General features: G+C 53.8%; 1 protein-coding gene across 1 annotated transcript in view; it reads right to left on the minus strand.

The window, feature by feature from the left end:
* Positions 1 to 3,929: 3,929 nt before the first annotated feature.
* EHD3 (EH domain containing 3) overlaps positions 3,930 to 20,715 on the minus strand; it is a 28,681-nt gene continuing 11,895 nt past the window's right edge. The window contains exons 3-6 of the mRNA XM_066378554.1: positions 17,865 to 17,962; positions 9,285 to 9,697; positions 8,438 to 8,602; positions 3,930 to 6,158 (exon numbers count right to left, since the gene is read on the minus strand). Of these exons, the coding sequence (XP_066234651.1) occupies positions 5,631 to 6,158; positions 8,438 to 8,602; positions 9,285 to 9,697; positions 17,865 to 17,962 (1,204 nt within the window). The 3' untranslated portion in view covers positions 3,930 to 5,630. The remainder of the gene's footprint in view (positions 6,159 to 8,437; positions 8,603 to 9,284; positions 9,698 to 17,864; positions 17,963 to 20,715) is intronic.

The raw sequence follows: 20,715 nt of genomic DNA on the forward strand, positions 1-20,715 counted from the left end.
AACGGTGTGGGGGGAACAGTCTCTCCCCACTGGAATGGTGTGGGGGAACAGTCTCTCCCCTGGGGAACGGTGTGGGGGAACAGTCTCTCCCCTGGGGAATGGTGTGGGGGGACAGTCTCTCCCCTGGGGAATGGTGTGGGGGAACAGTCTCTCCCCTGGGGAACGGTGTGGGGGAACAGTCTCTCCCCTGGGGAACGGTGTGGGGGGAACAGTCTCTCCCCACTGGAACGGTGTGGGGGAACAGTCTCTCCCCTGGGGAACGGTGTGGGGGGAACAGTCTCTCTCCACTGGAATGGTGTGCGGGGACAGTCTCTCCCCTGGGGAACGGTGTGGGGGGACAGTCTCTCCCCACTGGAACGGTGTGGGGGGACAGTCTCTCCCCACTGGAATGGTGTGGGGGAACAGTCTCTCCCCACTGGAACGGTGTGGGGGGACAGTCTCTCCCCTGTGCAACGGTGTGGGGGGACAGTCTCTCCCCACTGGAACGGTGTGGGGGGACAGTCTCTCCCCTGTGCAACAGTGTGGGGGGACAGTCTCTCCCCTGTGCAACAGTGTGGGGGGACAGTCTCTCCCCTGTGCAACGGTGTGGGGGGACAGTCTCTCCCCTGAGGAATAGTGTGGGGGGACAGTCTCTCCCCACTGGAACGGTGTGGGGGAACAGTCTCTCCCCTGTGCAACAGTGTGGGGGGACAGTCTCTCCCCACTGTAATGGTGTGGGGGAACAGTCTTTCCCCTGGGGAACGGTGTGGGGGGACAGTCTCTCCCCTGTGCAACGGTGTGGGGGAATAGTCTCTCCCTGTGGAACGATGTGGGGGAACAGTGTGACAGCTGACCTGCCCTCCAGCCATGGTTGCCACCATTACACTTCAGTGACTTTCCCTGGGATGTGGCAGGTACTGCCCCCTCATGAAATTCTAAGGGAGAAGCCAGAGCTGCTGTTTTTAACATGTCCTTATTTTAGTCTCAAGTGTTCTAAGTGCACCCATTTATACTCTCTGGATTCTCAGAGAGGGATTCTTACTTTGAAAGTCTCCCGCCATCATTCTCTCTGGAAAGCCCTACCACACCCTCTCCTCCTCACTTTCGCAGCGAGAGCCACATGAGCCTATCCTCCTAACACGCGCACACCCCTTCCATGAACCCTCTCTGCTGCAGCTGGGCGTCCTCTGCACCTCTCAGCAGTGCTCGGGCACCTGGGCAAGGTAGGTAAACACGAGGCAGCATATGGTCATTTACAGTGCTGCTCCTGGTGCAGGCCACGGCTTCAGCTGACCTCACAAACAAGACTTCTAGCTTCTTGAACATAGAAAGAAACCTGCAAAGTCAGGAAGCTCTTGTCCTGACTGAGCGTAGCTGCTGCGTCCACCTCTGGCCGGTTCTGCTTCAGCAAACTCTCCCACGTGTACATCTGATTGGCAGGACCTGAAATCACACCCTGAACCTGGCTGCAAGGGAGTTTGGGGATTTTAGTTTATACCCTCTGTTTCAGGTCTAGGCAGACAAACGCCCAGTCAATTCCCAGTCTCTACATTATTGCAAGTCCTACCGGTGTTTGATCCCATTAGTGCAGTTACTCAGTTTAGAGAGTGATGATGAAGGGCTGGGTCTGGGGCATTGCAGAGGGTGGCTCAGACTCGAAAGGACTTTGTGCAAACCACCAGCAACTTCAGCTTCAGGTGGCCTTGGTTTCTAAGAAGGCAGGGGCTCAGTCTCCTAGTCTCCTTTGCTACTACTATTGGAAGAATTTACTAGGTCTTTGGTCTGATAGTCTAGGTTATGCTGGGTGATAAATAACCCACGGCTATCAGTGGCTTGACATTAAAATGATTAGGGTTTCTGTCTTGTTCATGCCACTGTCCAGTGCAGGCTGGTCAGGGATTTCATGTGACCTCGGGACATGGGCTGGCCCAGGCTCCATCTTCACACTTGCTCCCATATGCAAAAAGTAGCAAACTGCAGACTCCTTTCTGCAAAGAAGGGGCATGTTGCTTCCCTCACATTCCACTAGCCGAACAGTCACACAGCTCACCTCACTTCAAGGGCTAGAAAGTCCAGTCCTCCCCTGTGCCGGCAGGACTGAGGAGCAGCCCTGCTTACCCACGGTGGGAGGTCGAGGGGAGAGCTGTCCCTCACATCCTCCCGCTCCCCTCCTGCGCCAGCTGCAATAACCGACATCCCCCCATCACCATTTTTCTTTTCCGCCAGGCACACTGAAAAATTCAACTTCAAAGGTACCGATAAAATTTTTACTTGAAAGTGAGCTGTTGAAAAGCCAGCCCCGTCTCCAGAGGCAAAATTCTCAGCGTGCTTCTCCTCAGACCCACCGGCGGCTCTCAGTCTGTCGTGATGTGGTGGGCTGGGAGCGCTGTGTTTACTTTTGTATGAAATCCTAGCTTCCTTGGGGTTGAGGGGAAAGGCAGCGGGCACCAGGGGCAGACCCCGGGCTTCTTAGGGTCTTCTCTCGTGTCCCACCCTCACCCCGGGCTTTCTCTGACCACCTCCTCCAATGAAGCCACTTCTGACTCTTATGTGTCCCCCCCCCCCATAACCTGTACCCCCCACTCCTGTCTTGGTCCTTCCTTGTTATCAGACTGCACAAATGCTTCCCTTCCCCGATGAGGCTTGTGAACTCTGAGAGCAAGAACCCGATCGCGTTGGTTTAGAATTGCCCCTCCTCCCCATTTAGCGAAGTACCTTTCAATGGTTCAGTGAGTGACTCTCTTTGCCCTAGGGTCTTTTCTGCAGGAGGTTCTCAGGGTCTTCTGGGTGAAAGAATGGGTGGATGGACAGATGGGTAAGTGGATGAATAAAGGACTGAATAGGTGTAGACCAGTTAACATCTCCTAGGGGAGAGAAACACGCCTGCTCCCCCCAGAGTGCTCTGCTTTGTCTGACTAGCCGACACATAACCGTGAGCTCTTGGAACAGAGGGGACGCACAGAAGTGGGGATGACGTGGGGCAAACTCTCACTACTCTGCAAACCGAGGCCCAGGCCCCGCTATGACCAGCAGTGTCCCTGTCCGCAGCTAGACTTTGGTCATGACTTAGCCCTCAGTGGCAGGGGCGGGCTTTCCTGGGGCAGTGATATAGTGTTGTTCTTCCTATCTGATGACTTCTGTGACCCCGGCAGAGTGGTATGGGGGAATGGAGACACCGCCCAGTGGGGCCTCTAGGGGCGTGCCTCCACTTTCTGTGTTGAATGTTTTCCAGGCTGAGGCACTGGATCTTCCCACACCCCTGGAGCCAGCAAGGGGTCAGTAGGCTGAGGCAGCAAGAACCAGAGGGACAGTCCCAGAGAAAGTGACCCTCAGCTGTTGAGAGGGGCCTCAAGTACCATTTCCTCTTTCTTGGGAGATGGCAAAGTGCCAACACAGAATTCCCGGGCCTCAGAGGTCTCTCCAGGTTGGAGTCCTGAAGGGAGGAAAGAGACGCAGGGGGGAGGCAGGGCAGGAAGGTGGGGCGTGTGTCCAAGTGGCGGTGGGATGAGGGCACTAAGACAGCCCCTTCTTTCTAAAATCAAAAGACAGAAACTCCACCCCCTCCTATGTGGTCTCCTTCCCATTTTCCTTCAGCTTAAAGGCACAGAGTGGACACGTGGTCTCTGCTGGGCTTGGCACTTGATTAGGAGGCTAGACCTCTTTGCCTGGTCCTCCCTTTGCCCTTCATTTCATGAGAAAGAGAAATGTGTGGCTGCAGAAGGAAGCCCAGAGGTCCGGGGCCCATCTCGACTTCAGAGTGGCAGGGAGTGAAGGTTCCACAGGGCGGCCTATGTAATCACTGGGTAGTCGTCTGGCCAGTGGGAGGCTGGGTGTGGATGCAGCCTCGGGCAGCCAAACCCTCTGTCCAAAGATGCTACCAGGAATCTTGGGAAAGAACGCAGCCCAGCTCCCATGGCCTCCCAGGGAATAATGCTCTGTGGCCAACTAGGTACCAAAGGATAAATGTGCTGTATTAACATGAACACTAATGACAAACGCACTACAGTAGTGAGCACATCATAGATACATAGAATATTCTCTATATAGTCTGAACATAGATATAAAATAAGTTATACTTGTTTCTGTTTTCCATCACAGTAGGAGCATAGCATACAAAGTGACTGGTTCCGTGGCCATGAAGCAAGTCAGGGAGAGGCCATGAAGGAGGGAGCGGCACACTGAAGATGGTGGGGATTTGTCAAGGACACTGGAGTTGCTGGAGGTCCTGCCAGGAACAGCACCTCAGCCCTCTCCAGGTGGCCTTCTGAGTCAGTGGCGGCCCTGAGGCTGGGATGACTCAGCACTGGGTGGGCGGCGGAGCGGGGACAGGCGGGGACAGGCGGGGACAGGCGTGGGCAGCCAGCAGGCCGGCCCCCTCTCCCGCTGGCGCTGTGGGGTTCCAGCGATTGTAGAAACATGGAGCGCATAGCCAGAAGGCACCGTTTGCATCTGTGATGTGACAGATGGCCAGACCGATGGCCCACCAAATGCTGGCGGGCCCTTCTCCCTCGCCAGCTGGCTCTGGGAGGCAGAGGGCCCTGCAAGCCTGGCTTGCTCTCCATGGCTGGCCGTGGGCTAGCAATGCTGGGATACTGTGCGCAATTTCACGGCAGAGGAAAAGCGTGAGGCCCCGGCTCGAACCCTCTCTGCATCGTGTGTGACCTCTGACTTTGAGAAGGTCACCTAAACTCGGAGTTTCAGACTCCTCATCTGAAACATGGGGGGCCTAATGCATACTCCCTTGGCGCGTGGTGAGGACCACATGGGATGATGTCTATAAAGTGCCTACCCCAGGTCCTGGCACGCAGGCGGGGCTGGATAAGTGCGAATCGAGTCTGAGCACCCACATAGCAGCAGCAAGGTGGAGAAAACACGAATCTCACAAAGCCTGTGGGGTAAGACCACCTCGGCTGGCTCTGAGGAGAGGATGACAAGGCAATTTCCTTGCCTTTTTCCCTGCCAATTTTCCACTCTCCCTCCCTCACTGGGATTCTGTGAAATGCAGTGTTGGTGGGGTTCAAAGTCAGGTTTGTCAAAGCAGACAGAGCCTAAGTCTGGGGAAGAACAGAGATCAGGGCCCTGTCTCTTCAAGTCTGGAACCCGACTCCCAGAGGATGCCTCTCCTCTCCGCCCCCTCCTCCTTGCAGCAGCCCCCTCCCTCGACCCCTCCTGGTCTTGGAGCAGATTTCCTATGAGGAAGCCACAGATTGGGAGAAAGCTCAGAAAACAAAAGTGAACTGCCTATTAAGCGAAAAGTTTTTCCATCTGTCCTGAGTCTGGGGAATCTGGAGGTGGGTGAGCCATCTGTGGGCACATGAACTAATGGCCTCCGCAGGAGAAGGCGGGTCTCTGGGCAAGGGGGGACGGGAAGGAGGGAGGGACGGAGACCGAGGCTTGAAAGCTGGAACCCTGGGTGTGCTCCTGGGCTTCTATCAATGCTGAGAACTGTGTCCAAAAAAGGTCAGCCTGAAACCTGGGGATCACTGATCCCTCTCACCTGTCACACAGTTCTCAAGATTTGTGCACGCATGTGTATCTGTGTATGTGTGTGTGTGTGTGTGTGTGTGTGTGTGTGTGTGTGTGTGTGTGTGTGAGGTCACCTCTCCCATCTCCTGTAACACCTGCCTGCTCTGAATCTCCCCGTGCTCCCATCACTCGGCGACTTTCCTCTTTGATGGGGGTAGGAGGTGGGCGGGCAGCTCGTTGGGCAGCTCGTGCCCCTCCAGCTTGACCTTGATGAGGTGGTTGGCCAGGGCAAACTCCTCGTCATCCAACATGCCGTCCTTGTCGATGTCGGCCAGCTTCCAGATCTTGCCCAGCACCGTGTTGGGCAGCTTGGAGCGCACCATCTCCTTCTTGGCATTGGCACCCGTGATCTTGCCGTCCACCGGTGACAGAGTATAGAAGATCTCGTCGTACATGGGCTTGTCCCTGGCCACGACCCACTCAGCATCGTCAATGCCCTCCCCGGCCCCCTCCCCGTAGCCATGGCCGAAGGGGCCGTGCAGGGTGCCCTCGAACGCGCCGCCCTTCACCATCTGAACGGGCCGCTGGATCTCCTCCTGGCGCACCAGCACCATGAGCTGGGCGATGTCGTGGGCCAGCATGTCATCCACCACCTCTAGCAGCTTGCTCTTCAGGGGCTGGAATTTGCTGAAGTCCTGGGCCTGCAGCTGGTCCTGGGAAGAGGGGAGCAAAAGAAGGTGAGGACGGAAGACGGGGAGGAGTTCCTTCCCTTGTTGGGGAGGCTGCCTTCTACTAATGCTGGGATGTGCGCAGCCCTTTGGCCTGGAGGCTAAACAGAGCCATATCAAAATAATAAAAGACATATGAGGGGAAGAGGAAAAAAGGCACATTGTGAGTAGAATAGTTTCAGGGGCTGGGAGAGAGAGGTGAAGTGTATGGGTCTCTCTACTTTAATAAGGGCTACACTTGACAAACACTGAAAGTGCCTTTGCTACACTATCTTATTCACTCCTCCAGTGCCCTTCTGAGGGAGGGAAACCACATTTTGTCCCATCTAAGGAAGGAAAAACAGGCAAAGGCAACGAAAACCAAATCATAATAGAAGAAAAAGGTCAAGCCCAAACCAGTTGTTCTTAATCAGGCTGCTCATTGGAAACACCTGGAGAGAGTTTTCAGCTCTGGGTGCCTCTCTCCGCGTGTCTGATGCAGTAGCGGCCATGAGGATTTTGTGGAAGCTCCCCTCCTGGCCTTCCCGCGATGCCCAGCCCCCACCACCGGGTGAGAGAAATAGCTCCACTTCACCCGTCTTTGTGATTTTGAAAGGAGTCTGGAACACCAGCTGCTCCGAGACTCGTTAGTGACAAGGTGAGAGTTTTCTGCTCCTGACCCGGCTCTGGCCACAGCAACTCAGGAGCCGGAGCAGAGGCCAGTGCACCGGGGACAGTCTCAGGGACAAGCACATGGAGTTCACCACAGAAAATTCCAAAAACGCCCACAGCTACATTTCAAGAGCAAGTGTTAGCTTGGGCGTTTCTAACCTCCTTTCAAGGACAGGCTGAACCGGGTGGTGGGGGCCAGGGTGGGGGTGGGGGGCAGGAGCAAACCAGCCCTTTCTCCTGCCCTCAGGGCATAACGTCCCAAGGCCCCTCCTGTCTGTCCACAGCTGGGTCCCGATATCTTCCAGAGGTACAGTGGGTGTGCCCCCCTTAACATAGCCCCCCAAAGGCCAGCCATTTACACAACTGATTCAGCACATCTAACCAGAGAGGATAAAATCATTTATGTTGTGAAAGAATTCCTCACATTATAAAAGGGATTGTACGGTCCCTTTCAAACACCTTCCCAAATGTTTGCTTATAGATCATTAAAATCTTTACAGAAAGAGAAGCTAAAAGTTGACACGCTCCAGGCCACAGCTGATTGAGAAACACAAATTATGTTAAAGTAATTCTGAAATTAGTGACTGGCTCATGGTAGATGGTGACAGGAACGAATGAATACATGAACAAGTGTATATTTTGAATGCCATTTTAGTTGAATAGGAAACTAAAAATGCCTGTCTGGGACTATAGAGGAACTCCAGTCTTTGAACCAAGACACTGGTTTTTGAGCTGAAGATCAAAGTCAGCAACAAGAGCAAAAGCAACATCTCTGCTACATCGCTGCTCTAATTTTTTTCTAATTCCCCAATTTTTAAAAACACCATGTTTTGAAGTAATTACAGGATCACGAGAAATTGCAAAAATCATATGGGTAGGTAGGTCCCTTCTGCCCATCACCCAGCTTCCCCAAGTGGTGACATCTTACCCCGCTTGCTCCTTCAGGTCCAGGGCATATTCTGTATTAGGCTGTGTACTCAGTACATTGTAAATATTATTGCACGGATGTTCACAACATCCATATAAGGTGGGTACTTCCGGAGCCTCATTTTACAGATGGAGAGGCAGAGGATCAGAGAGGATTTAGTTAGTCTGGTGAGGTTGTTTCTTGCTTGGACTACGGGGACAGTTCCCGGCTTTTCAACTACAGCCTCTGTGAAAACTACACTCAGAAAACTGCAGGCAATTAATTGTAAAGATTAATTACCTTTGTAAGCCTCAGTTTTCTAATCTATAAAGGAGGATTAAAATGCCTCCTACAGAGGGCTGCTTTGGGTAATGACCTGAGTAACCATGTATGACGGTCCCTCGTTCAACAGAGGGGCCCACAGTGAGCTCCAAAGGTGGCAAGCTCCTGCGTGGACTTCCCCCATGGCTATGTCCCCAGTCATTCCTAAGTAGGAACTCAGATAAACGTTCAGTACTTGAGGGCCCGGAGAACTTTTGTTAGGTGACCTTCCCCATTTCACACGGCTGTGACTAAGGAAGGTCATAAACTGGAAGTATTAGAACCTCAAACATCGCAGGACCCTGGGTGGCCTCTTCCATACTCAGGCTGCTCAGCCAGCTCATGTGACACTGTCCCTCGTCTTGGAGCCCCAGACCCTGGTTACCTGCATCCTCTTCAGGTTGGGAAAGTCCCCAGGTGAGATCTGGTGCTCCCGCTCGATGCGGCCATAAATCTCGGCCAGGTTGTTCACCAGCTCCTTCTTCTTGTTGTCCTTCCCGAACACCGAGGGCATCTCCTTCTTCAGAGAGCTGATGATGTAGGCGTGGACCTGAGAATTGGGCAGAGGGCACACTTCAGACCAAGTCCTCGATTCGTTCCTTCCCCCTCAGGGGCTCTCAGCCATCTCTTCCCATAAACCCTGCCTCCTCCTGCTCTGACTTCCGAAATAATTTCTATCTCCACCTTCTTGCTCTCACACTGCTTGTAGTGCTGAGCTGTTTTTGTAGAGCTCACAGAAAAGGCGAGATTGTGGGGAGTTTATGGTCAAGGCAGTAACAGGGATAGTAACACTGGAGATGATGATAAGAAAGACAATAACAATAGCTAACATTTACTGAGCACCTCTGAGAACACAGGCGCAGCGATAAAGGCTTTTGCATTGTTTTTTCAACTATAATCCTCCAACCCTTTCATTATACATGTGTGGAAACAGGTACAGAGAAACTGAGGGCCTTGCTGGGATTGGGATCACACAGTTTGTGAACAATGGAGTTGAGCTCCAGTCTAGACATCTGTCCCCAGCGCCTGTGATCATAACTACCACACTATCCTGCCCCTTGGTTGCTAGTGTTGGCACGGCTGACACTCATGATGCGATAGCTACAGGATACACTCACATGGGCAAGCAAAGCTCAAGGCTGCAGTCAGCTCTTGCAGCTGACCCGCATACCCACCCAAACACTTGGTGCCACCCATGTTGCCCATCCCCCTAGGCCGAGGGGCAGCCTCACCTTGGCCAGCCTGGCTCTCTTGATGAGGTCGTTGAGCTTGCGCAAGGCAGCGTTTCGGGGCAGGCTCTGGATGTCTCTGAACAGGTCCTGCTCCTCGGCCTCAAAGAGCTTCCGGTTGTCGGGGATGAGAAGGGGGTGGGACCAGAAGGAGCCGATGTAGACCCGGATCACCTCCGGGGTGTTCACGATCTTCCCCAGGGACCACATGAGAGCCCCATACACCCGCATCAGCTGCTGCGTCTCGATTTGGTCGGCCTTGTTCAGCACCACCCGCATCTTGTCCTCGTGGTTCTTGAGGGCCTTGATGACTTCTGAGAACTCATCAGAGATGTCCAGCTTGTGGGCATCAAAGAGCAGGATGATGCGGTCAACCCGCTCGGCAAACCACTCGAGGACAGCGGCAAAGTCATACCCTGCGGGCAGAGGGACAGTCAGGGGGAGAGGCCTTTAGGGCACAGGTTAGGGGTTTGGGGAGATGCGCCAGGTGCAGTAGAAATAACACCGTATTGGGAGTCAGATCTGGGTTCAAATCCTGCTCCTCTACCATTTTCACTATTTGGCCTTGAGCAAGTTACTCTGTCTCTGAGTTGGTGTGCTTTCATCACCAAAGTGCATACTAATAGTACCTAATTAATAGAATTATAAGGACTAAATACACTTGAAACCCAGCATATAGTAGCTGCTCAATAAATACTAATTATTATTAATATCATTATCCTATTTAGTCTTTTAATTCAAGGAAAGGGGTCCTCTCCGTTAGGGGTTGGGGCCCAGGAAAGTGCTTTGGGGCCCAGGTTCTGCCCAGTGATGAGTAGGGACATTGTTAGTGCCACCTAGAGACAGTTACACAGTGACTCAGCCAGGACCACCCTGCTTGTAGGAGGCAGCAGTGGCGCATGGTACATATCTCTCTAACCCCAGATTCAATGCTTGGTCTAGCTGGCTAGATGTTTGTGTCACATCATTTTACCCTTGCCACAGCCTCTGAGGTAGGCAGAGTGAGGAATATCATTCCCACTTTCCAAAGGAAAAAACTGAGGTTCAGAGATGTGTGAGTCAAACAGCTGACAAGGGGTGGGGCCAGGACTGGACCTGGCCGATGGGGCCCTAAGCTCCCTGCAGCTGCCACGAGGGCAGCCATTCTGCACCTGGCCACATCCTTGTCTCCGTGCCCTGCCCTGCCCTGCCCTGCCCTCCCCACCCCTCCCCAGCACACAGGCCCAGCCAGCAGCTCCCACAGTGCCCAGGCGGCCCTGTGCATTCCCATTCCAGGTGGGCCTGCAGCCTGCACCTGCTCTCCTGCTCCCTCCCCACCTCACCCCACCCCACCCCAGGGATAGCTCCTCACTATTTTTAATCTTCCCTCTGGCACAGCCTGGTAGACTGGCTGCTCTCGCCTCCCAAAGGCAGTCCCTTAGAACTGTGGGCAGGAAGGGAGTCAGAGGGATCAGAAAATCAGGACAACCTGATTCCCTTGCCCCAAATCCCACCCCAGAAAACAGGTCATGACTTTGCTGCTCTGGTGTCTGGAACCAGCTCACTGGCTCTCCTAGTAGCTGGGGAGGAAAGCAGGGCTCAGGTCTCTGGCATTCTGCTGAGGCCTATTCCCAAACCTGGCCTGACAAGGACAGGGGTGCAGGCGATGGGAAGGGCTACAGCAAATGTCAGCCCTCAGCACCCATCACATCAGCCCTTTAATGCCGCTGGGCAGCCAGGGACTGGCATTTGAGTGACAAGGAGGGTGAGAGACGTGCCCAGGGCTATGCAGCGGTAGGATCGGAGCCAGGACCAGAACTCAGAACATCCCCAAGTCCACCATTCTAGCCACCTCTCCACAGGCTGGGGAAAGCAAAGGGTCCAGAGAAGCTGCAGGAAAAGAGCTCCTGCCCCTCCAATCTCTCTTCATCCCCGATGGCACCAGCCATGCGAGAGATGGTGTGGGCTTTGAGGGCTTGGAGGGTGGTAGGGGCAAATCTGTGACCTGACCAGCCCCAACGCAGGAGAGAGTAACAGCGCCAGCTCAGTGCTTCAGGACAGGATGGCCCCCTGTCCATTACTGTCCCCACGGCTGGGTCAGATACCCTTCAGTTCTCTCACGGACTCAGGCAGACGCGAGCCCCTCTGCTCTCCCGCAGAAATTGTCGGGATGAGTCGTCCCCTAGTGCACTGGGAGCCGGGCAGGGGTCTGCCCGTCCTTCTGCACTTCCTGCACCTGGCATGGTACCCAGCATACAATAGCTGCTCAATGAGTATTTGCCAAACAAAACGAATGTGAGTCCTGGTCTGCTTTTTACATCCCAGGGACAGTAAACAAGTCATCTCTGGGGCTCAGTTTTCTGGACTCTGAATTGGAACCCACTGGGCCCTGCCATAGGGTTGCTGTGAGGATCCAGTCAAAGAGGACGCAGGTGAAACTGCATGTGACCTTGGCTGTTCCTCTTGCCCCGCCCCCTTTACAAAGAGCTCCTTCCAAGCTCTGGTTTCCGGTTTCCAGGAGATGGGTGTGCTCTGAAGGGGTCACCTGAGGAGCACTGGCCTGGGAAGGACCATCTCTAGTTTCAGCGATTAACTTCCTGTGTGTCCTTGGGGAAGCAACCACCCCTCTTTGGTCCTTGGTCTTTGCCTGTCCAGCCAGGGGCTTGGGCTGGAAAGTCTTTGAGCTTCCTTTCTTGGTTCACGATTCTCTGCTTCTAAGATTGGAGGAGTGAGGGTGGAGGGTACATACAGCTGCATGGGTGGAGATTAGACACAAGAAAGTCCCTGCTGGACAGGAAGAAAGAAGGCTGGGGCCACCATCTTAAATAGCTCAGGTGCCTTAGTGAACTTTGCTCCTGCCTGAGGACAGCAGGTGGCTTCAGGGAACCTTTTCTAGGACTTTTATAAGCACACAGGCTTCCTATTCATGCTCCAATTTTGCAAATTCTGCATGTTCCAGCAAGCTGCTATCAAATTACAGAGTTAGCCACGCCAGGCGCTTCCTCCCAGGGCTGGTGGTGAGAACCCCGAGAATCAAGCAGGGGCTCCTGAGCCTCCTCGGGAGCTCAGGCTCCTGCTCTTAGCTATTCAGAACCTAGCTGCCTTCAGGATGGGCATTTAATTGTTTTCTGGATTCTGCTTATGTACATCCAGGAATGGGAGCAGCTGAAAGGCACATACTGGGCCCACTAAAGAAGAAGGGATGGGACTAAGTCTCTCCTTTATTTACTGTGTGGCCTTGGGTAAGTCTGAACCTTAATTTTCTCAGCTGTAAAATGGGGAGAATAACAACTGACTAATGAGGGGTCAGTGGAAAAGCCATGGCAACAGAATCAAACTGCAGAGGGTCTGTGCTCAGTCTGGAGGCTCTGCCCTAGTGTCTGGGGTGAACAAAGCACCCACTGACCCACCCCCTTTCCCTCCCTGGTCCCTGGTCCCTCCCTGGTCTCCCACAACAGGAGCTCTTGAGCACCTGCAACAGCCCAAGGGCTCAGGAGATAAGATATAGCAATGGGTAGGGGAGATTCAAGCCCCCAGAGACTGATAGTGAAGCTGGCCTTCCTGGAATTGCATACAGCAAGGCTGCTGGCTTTGAGAGATCTGGACTGCAGGCATCTGGCCCAGAGACTGGGAGCCTGCAGGGACCCAGGGCTCTCTCCACCGCCCAGTCTCCAGCAGACTGGAAAGAAAGTACTTCTAAGTGATGCCAGGCAGGAGGAAATCAATGAGACAAACACAATGAGCACAGAAACTCCTTAATGACCCACTGGTTTCCTTCACCGTCCAAAGTGGAATGCAAGGGACAAGGCAGCATTCTTTGTATTTTCAGCCACAAAATCTCATGTGAAGCTCATAACTCTGCCTATGCCAAGAGATAAACAAGGCATGCACATCTTACAGGGAAGGGAGAGGAAACAGAGAGGTTAAGGGGATTGCCCAAGCTCACACAGCAATTGGATTCTTGTCCACATTCCCTTCTTGCTCATAGCCATATGCCAGACTGGAGCTCAGAGGGCTGAGCCCTCAAACCGGCACTTCCTTGTGGTGGTAAATAAAGCTCCTGTCCTGCTCCCAAAAATCTCCTTCAAGATTTAAAGACATTTTAGAAAAAAGAAATAAAAAGGCATCAACTGTCAAAATGTAGGAAGAATTTAGATGACAATGGGAAACAAATGAAACACTACATGCCTTCCAGAAGATGGCCACAGGCTGTCAGCACACCCTTTTGAAGGGCATCGGGACTCTACTGCTCTGCCAAGTGTGTGAGGCCCACACAGGCACATATACTGTATGTACAGTAGAATCTGGGCCCAGGAGGACCCAAGTGCAGGCCCTGCTCCAGTGAGGGGGCCAGGGACGGGCCAGGGATGTTAGGCTGTAAGAGGATCAGCCCAGACCCTCCAAGGTCCCCCAGGGGAAACTCGTAGGTGAATTTCCCACCTCCTTCCTGGGCAGGCCAGGAGACTGTGCAGAAAAGCCACTCGACTGGGAATCAGGAACCAGAGTTCCCACTCCAGTGTTGGGACCTGGCTTTTACCTTCTATAGAAGGGCTGAGCTCACCTGTACAGGAAGGGATTTACAGGGATGGACATGTGCTCCATGTCCAAGGGGTTGCTTTTCTAGGGCGGGGCCTGTGGGGATTTCTAGCCAAGGAGCAGCCGGGAAATGTGGTTCCCAAGTAGGACACTCAGGCTTCCGGAGCCCTTCCTTGCTCCTTCCCAGTAATGAGTGCTGGCCCAGGCACATCCTGCCGCTTTCAGGAACTGCCTCCCTGCCCATCTGCTGCCCACCCCAATGCCTCTGCATGCAGAGACAATTGCTGGCAGTGACCTCCCAGGCTCAGGTTCTGGGACGTCCCCCGCTTCCCTCCTTCCCCTGAGACGCTCACCCCCAGACCTGGGCAGAGAGGCCACACCCTGAGCAAGGACCACACTTTGTCCAGCTCTGGCCTGGGGTCTGAGTGCTCCTTCCCGTGAAGCCTGAATCCTGGGGAGCCTGTGGGAGCAGCTCTTCTCCAGAATGTAGCATACGCGGCCGAATGGCCCAGAGCCGGCTCCATGCACATTTCGTAATGGTTCCTTTTTCCTGGGGAGACACAGCCCTCTGCCAGGCACGAGGCTTGGGCAGAGCAGAGTGTGGGCTGGATTCAGGTTCTACCCACCCTTCAGCAGGGTCAGGGTTCTGTCCTGCGCTGGGCTGGCTTAATTTACTAGGACTAAACCCGGAGCTGTGGGCCCCAAGCCAGAAGCCAGATAAAGTGCATTTGCTTCTACATACACACTTGTGTGTGTGTGTGTGTGTGGGGGGGGGCTGTGGAGGGAGGTATGGGTGTGTGTGGGGTATATGTGTGTGGACATGTGGGAGTGTGCATGTGTGTGGACGTGTGGGTGTTTTTTTGTTTTTGTTTTTAATTTTTTTTATTTATTTATTCATTTTAGAGAGGAGAGGGAGAGACAGAGAGAGAAGAGGCAGAGAAGGGGGGAGGAGCTGGAAGCATCAACTCCCATATGTGCCTTGACCAGGCAAGCCCAGGGTTTCAAACCGGTGACCTCAGCATTTCCAGGTCTACGCTTTATCCACTTTGCCACCACAGGTCAGGTGGTGTTTTTGCATGTAGGTATAAACTGGTGCCTCCAGGTGCTACGGCTTTAGGGGAAGGAGGTGGAGGGGCTCTGCATATCGGAACTCTCCTCATTTGGGTCCCACCTCCTTCCATGAAACCTGAGAGTGTGTGATCCCCCCCCCCCCCATTTTCCTGGTCTCTGTGGAGAGCTGAGGTGAGCACTGCCCCAGGCTGACAAAGCAGTGCTGGCGGCCAGCTCCCAGCACCTGTTTTTATCACAGGCTGCTTGGGGGAGCTGCATTTGCGGTCTGCAGTCGGAGGGCAGAGAACAAATGGGCCTGGCTAGCCACGCAGGAGGCCATTACTCCTCCCAGAGGTGGGCTTATTAGACAGGAAAGGAGAGGAAGGGCAGGCAAGCCCACCGAGCATCCACTCTGCATGGGGCAGCCGCTGAGGTCTAAAGGTGAAGGCAGAAGAGGAGGCCGAGGAGTAGACAGAATGAACGAAGGCAGGAGCCGAGGAAGGCGGGAGTCCGGAAGCAGGGCTGCCCCATGCAGACACGCAGGCGGCGCACTGCACAGCTGCAAGGGAGGCCATTTGCACAGATGCTATACATTCGCATAGAACCGTACAGTGGGCAGCCCTGGAGGGCAGATAAAAGGGAAAGAAGGGAGCTCATTGAGACCCAGACCCCGGGTGAGTGTCTGTGTTCCCAGTCCCATCCAGGGGCCTCACAAGGTCGTATGATGGGTCTCATCGGCTCTTGTTACACGTGGGAGCACTAACATTCAAGGAGAAAATGTGACCTGTTGAGTCACAGGTTCTAAAACCCCATCTCTGAACGTCTACTCCAGCATCCTCGGAAAGCTCCAGGTCCCTGTCAGGCCGCACTGGCCTTGCCGGAGCACGTGCCACCTACCTGCTAGGAGTTCAGACTGAGGAGTCCGGCTCTCCTGAGCCTTTCTGGAGGACACACAGGCTGCCCGTGCGAAACAGGAAATCCCGTTTAGGCCGACACTTAGCATGGGGGTGGGGTGAGGGTGGGGACTGGTTAGGAGGGAGGGAGTGTTGAGGGAGACTAACAGAAACCAGACTTAGAGCCACCCACGCAGGCCCTCCACAGGGCCCTGAACAGGGCGCCAGGATGCTTACAGAGGTCACAGGACCAGAAGGGTTGGGAGACACCCCTCTTCCCTAGGTCATGGGTTCTATGGCTTCAGACAGCTCTACCCACTCCTGACGCTACTGTGCGACCATACAGCCCAGAGTTCGGGAGCTCGGGACCCCAGCTCCCAGACCGCTCTCACAGGGGGCCTCTATGACATCCCACTTACATAGACGACGGCTGCCCATTATATGAATGGTTAATAGTTTCCTTCTGACTTACTTACTGCTTTCTCTCCCGTCTCCTTCCCCAGTGTGACCCCCTCAGTAAAATGTCAGGAGGGGCAGGGTTTCCTGCTGGAGCCTCTGCCCCCCCCACCTTCTCCAGCACGAGGTCGCTGGAGAACAAGTTCTGTCCTCCCTTCAGGATAGACAGGGGGCCATGAGGCCCTTGTGCAGACTGCTGACCCAGGGGCCTCTCCCACAGTCTTTCTGTTTTACCCCCAGCCGGGGTTGGTTGCACCCCTCACACAGCCACGGTGGCCCCTCAAGCTGCAGAGCCTGGAGCCTCGAGCTGCTTTCTTTGGGGAGGAAGCCAGGCAGCTGGCAGGAGGGCTGGACAGCAGCTTTGTCTGGCAGCAGCGCTCATCCGTACAGGGCCACTGGAGCGCTGGCCTGTCACCTGAGGCTGTGGGCCCTCCTTGCGGGGCCTGGGGGAGAGGGGGTGCCGGCCCCTGCAGGCCATGCCCCTGGTGGAGGGGGTTCCTGAGCCTCCCGCTGTGGGGGCGCGGACACCCAGCAGAACATACACGCGCCTGTCCTGGCTGGGCCGCAGAGCACAGGGGCTGAGGCAGTGCGGGAGGGAAGCAGACAGTCGCCTATGGTCGGTTCAGGCGAGAGTTCCAGCTGCTGCCCAGGGAACTCTTGCCTGTCCAAAGCCTTTCCTTCCCGGATGCTGACTTCCGAGTGCTGATTTGGCTCTAGCCCAGCTCACAACTCCAGCACCGGGTGGGTGTGGCTTCTCTGCTTCTCTCACCAGAGATACAGCACAGGGCACAGAAAGAGTGGGGGCTACGGGGGCTCAACGCAGGCTGTGGCAGGACAGGCCGGGGGTGAGGAGCCAGGAGCAGTTGTTTTTAGCTTTAACAGCATTAGTCTAGCTATAAAAACTGATGATGATGATGATGATGATAATGGTGATGACCTATAACACCTCCTGTTTACTGGGCACTGCTATGTGCCAGGCAGAAGGCTTTTTGTCTATATTTTTCTAAATCCTCAAACAACCTATTCGGTCAATAGAATAATTTCTCCCTACTTTATAGACAAACTAATCGGAGCCCAAGTTCACACTGCCAGGAAGTGGCAGAAGCAGGCCTTGAACCCTGGCAGTCTGGCTCCAGAGTTCCATCTCCTAACCCCTCTGCCAGAGACTTCCCTTAATGAGCAATTACCCCATATCGGTCTAGGGTGTACAGTGTCCAAAGTGCTTTCACAGACCAGCTGCCTGTTCCCAGGCCCTGGAGCACGCTGTCACCCTCATGTTGTCAAGTGGAAGTTCTCTGCATGCACCTGCCTCCCCTGCAGAACTGCAGGCTCCTGGGGGCAGAGACAGCAGGGACTTCAGAAGCACCCAGGGTCTGGCCCACGTCAGGTGTCTCTTGGAGAACAAGTAACCTTGATGAAGAAAGTAAGGCAGATACTGATGTCTCCATTTTACAGAGGAGGAGACTGAGGCCAGCTGGCTCCTGAGCTACAGTGGACCCAAACTTGTCCACAGGCCCCTGCCTAGGACAATCCCAGAGAGCACACGAGGAAGACCAGCTCATCAAGGCACAGTAAGGCCCTGGAGGCCTCTCTCCTGGTATAGGAGCAAGAGAACACACCAGAAAGAATATAGCACGGAGCCAGCCATGCTAGCAGGTAAGTCACGTACCTCGGCTGATCCTTTGCTTCTCCCCGGAGAGGATCCCTGGCGTGTCGATGACGCTGATGCTCTCCAGCACGGGGTTGGGCAGCTGGGCACACACGAACCTGCGTGGACGAGAGGAAACTACGGTGAGCCTGTGTGCACTCGCTGGCTCCCACGCACCCGTGTTTCAGCCACACGGCCACCCTCCCTGGCCTGGGGCAGAGGTTCAGGAGCCTGCCTGGCTGCCTCCCAGTGCAGACACCCAGGCTCCTGGTCAGACTTAGCCCCAACAGTGGGCCCCGGACCCGTATGTTGAAGAAGCTCCTTGGGTGATGATCCTGGGCAGCACTGGTCCAACCCTGTGAACCCCTGCTGTCAGGGACACCAAGATGTTCAGAACTGGGGCCCTGCCACCAAGGGACCCAGTCTGGTGAGGAGAGAAGGCACGCGCATGGCCAGCCACCACATCCGTGTGACCAGAACCCCGAGGGAGGTCAGACGAAGGGTTAGGGAGACCCATAGTGGAGAGATGGCTTCCAGGCATGGCTTCCTGGAGGAGGAGGTACTGGGGGCCCTGATTAAAGGGTCAAACCACCCAGAAGCATTTATTTGGGCTTCAAGCGGCTATCCAAATATCAAACTTTACTATTAGACTAGCAGTCAAGCCTTATTGAAGGAAACATTTCCAGTGGTACATCTGAGGTCTTCAAAATACAAATTGGTAAACCTAACTTAGATCCTTCTTACATCAAGCCTTTCTCTCCTATATGTCATTTTTGGTGGAAGCTAAGACGGTATCTTACCCTTCCTGGTGTATTATGTGAAATGGCAGAGATGTAGGACAAATGGAAAAGGGAAGGTTTCACAGAGGAAGCAGACCTTGAACTCAGACTTCAAAAGATAACCAGCTTGGCAGGCAGAAAGCCAGTACACTCATATGTGTGTGTGTGTGTGTGTGTGTGTGTGTGTGTGTGTTGGAGAGAAGACAGCATTCTAGACTGAGACAAAGGGTAACAGTGAAAGAGCAGTATTATGGGTTCAGTTTTGTCCCCCAAATAGATCTGTTGAAGTCCTAACCCCCAGTAGCTCAGAGTGTGACCTTATTTGGAAATAGGATCTTTGTAGCTGTAATTAGTTGAGATCATACTAGAGCAGGGTGAGCCCCTAATCCAATATGACCAGTGTCTTTTTTTAAATCAAATTTATTAGGGTAACACTAGTTAATAACATGTAATTTAAGGTGTACAACTTTATAAAACAACACTTTTTAGAGAGAAGATAGGATAGCAGAACACAGTATGAAGACACACATGCACAGAGGCAAGACGCCAGGCAAAGAAGGAAGCAGAGGTTGGAATTACGCTTCCACCAGCAAGGAGCACCTGGGGCGACCGAAGGTGAAGGAGCAGGGGTGCTCCTCTAGAATCTTCTAAGGGCGCATGGCCTGCCAACACCTTAATTTCAGACTCTGGTCTCCAGAACTATGAGACGACATTCCTGTTGTTTTAAGTCACTGAGTGCTAATTTGTTGTGGCATCCCTGGGTAACTGATACAAGTAGGTGCAAATGCAGCTCAGAAGGGGAGATGTACACCATAGAGGCGAGAACAGGAAGCCAGAGTGGCCAGAGTTATGGCTGGATAGGGAGGCGGGGCCAGATCACAAGGGCATTGAAAGTTACATTAAGAAACTTAGATCTTAGCCTGACCAGGCAGTGGCACAGTGGATAGAGCGTTGAACTGGGATGAGGAGGACCCAGGTTCGAGACCCCGAGGTTCTCAGCTTGAGTGCGGGCTCATCTGGTTTGAGCAAAGCTCACCAGCTTGGACCCGAGGTCGCTGGCTTGAGCAAGGGGTTACTTGGTCTGCTGTAGCCCCATGGTCAAGGCACATATGAGAAAGCAATCAATGAACAACCAAGGTACCGCAACGAAGAATTTGATGCTTCTCATCTTTCTCCTTTCCTGTCTGTCCAGATATTGGGGGCAGAACAGTAAGTGACCCAGTGCCTGCTCTATCAAAGTCCATGGTTTCCATTTTGCCTGAGGCCCAGCCACATTCTGCTCCTTAGGTTCTATGGCACATGCCACTGTTCTAAAATACATCCCACATTCTGCTGAAGCTAGCTTGGGCTGGGTTTCTGTCATTTGGCGGCCAGATGGTCGTGTACATGGGGCTGGCCTTTGGGGCCAGGGTTGTGGCTGCCCTGGCTAAGCACATAGAGTAAGAAGTACAGGGGGTTGGTGATGGGCCTGACTAAGGGTGACACCAGCTCATAGGAACCAGAGAGAAAGGGAACACAGAGGAGACTGGAGAGCGCCTGGCCAGGGAGGCAGGAGGAGAGGGGACAGGTTCGAGAGAGACAAATACCAAAGAGAGGTGGAGTGAGGTAAGGGTGGAAAGAGCCTGCTGCTTATGATTGCTAAGGGATCACGATGACCTTCACAACCAGCAGCTGTGATAGGGTGACGCCACATTCCACAGGCTAGGGGACAGGAAAACATGAGGAGGCAAAGCCAGGAAACTTGGCGGTGAAAGTGAATAGGACCCACTCTAGGGTTTTCAAGAGGAGATATTTCCGTGTGGAGGGGAGGAGCCAAGGGAGGGTGAAGCGGTCAGGAGAAGCAATAATAATAACAAGAAAGCCTGGATCAACTGACATAGCATCCCCTAGCGCTTTCTTCACTCCAATCATCACAATGACCCCAGTGTCTGCAGGCTCTTAGTGGCCTCAGAGGCGGGCAGGTGACTGTCCAAGGCCACACAGTAAGTTTGGTAGGAAAGTCAGTGCTCAAATTCAGGGCTTCCATCTTAAGACAAAAAGAATATCCAAGAACAGAGGAAAACCTTCCTCTACCTCCTCCCAATATCCATAGT

The sequence above is a fragment of the Saccopteryx leptura genome, chromosome 3, assembly GCF_036850995.1.
Source record: "Saccopteryx leptura isolate mSacLep1 chromosome 3, mSacLep1_pri_phased_curated, whole genome shotgun sequence".
NCBI classification, from domain to species: domain Eukaryota; kingdom Metazoa; phylum Chordata; class Mammalia; order Chiroptera; family Emballonuridae; genus Saccopteryx; species Saccopteryx leptura.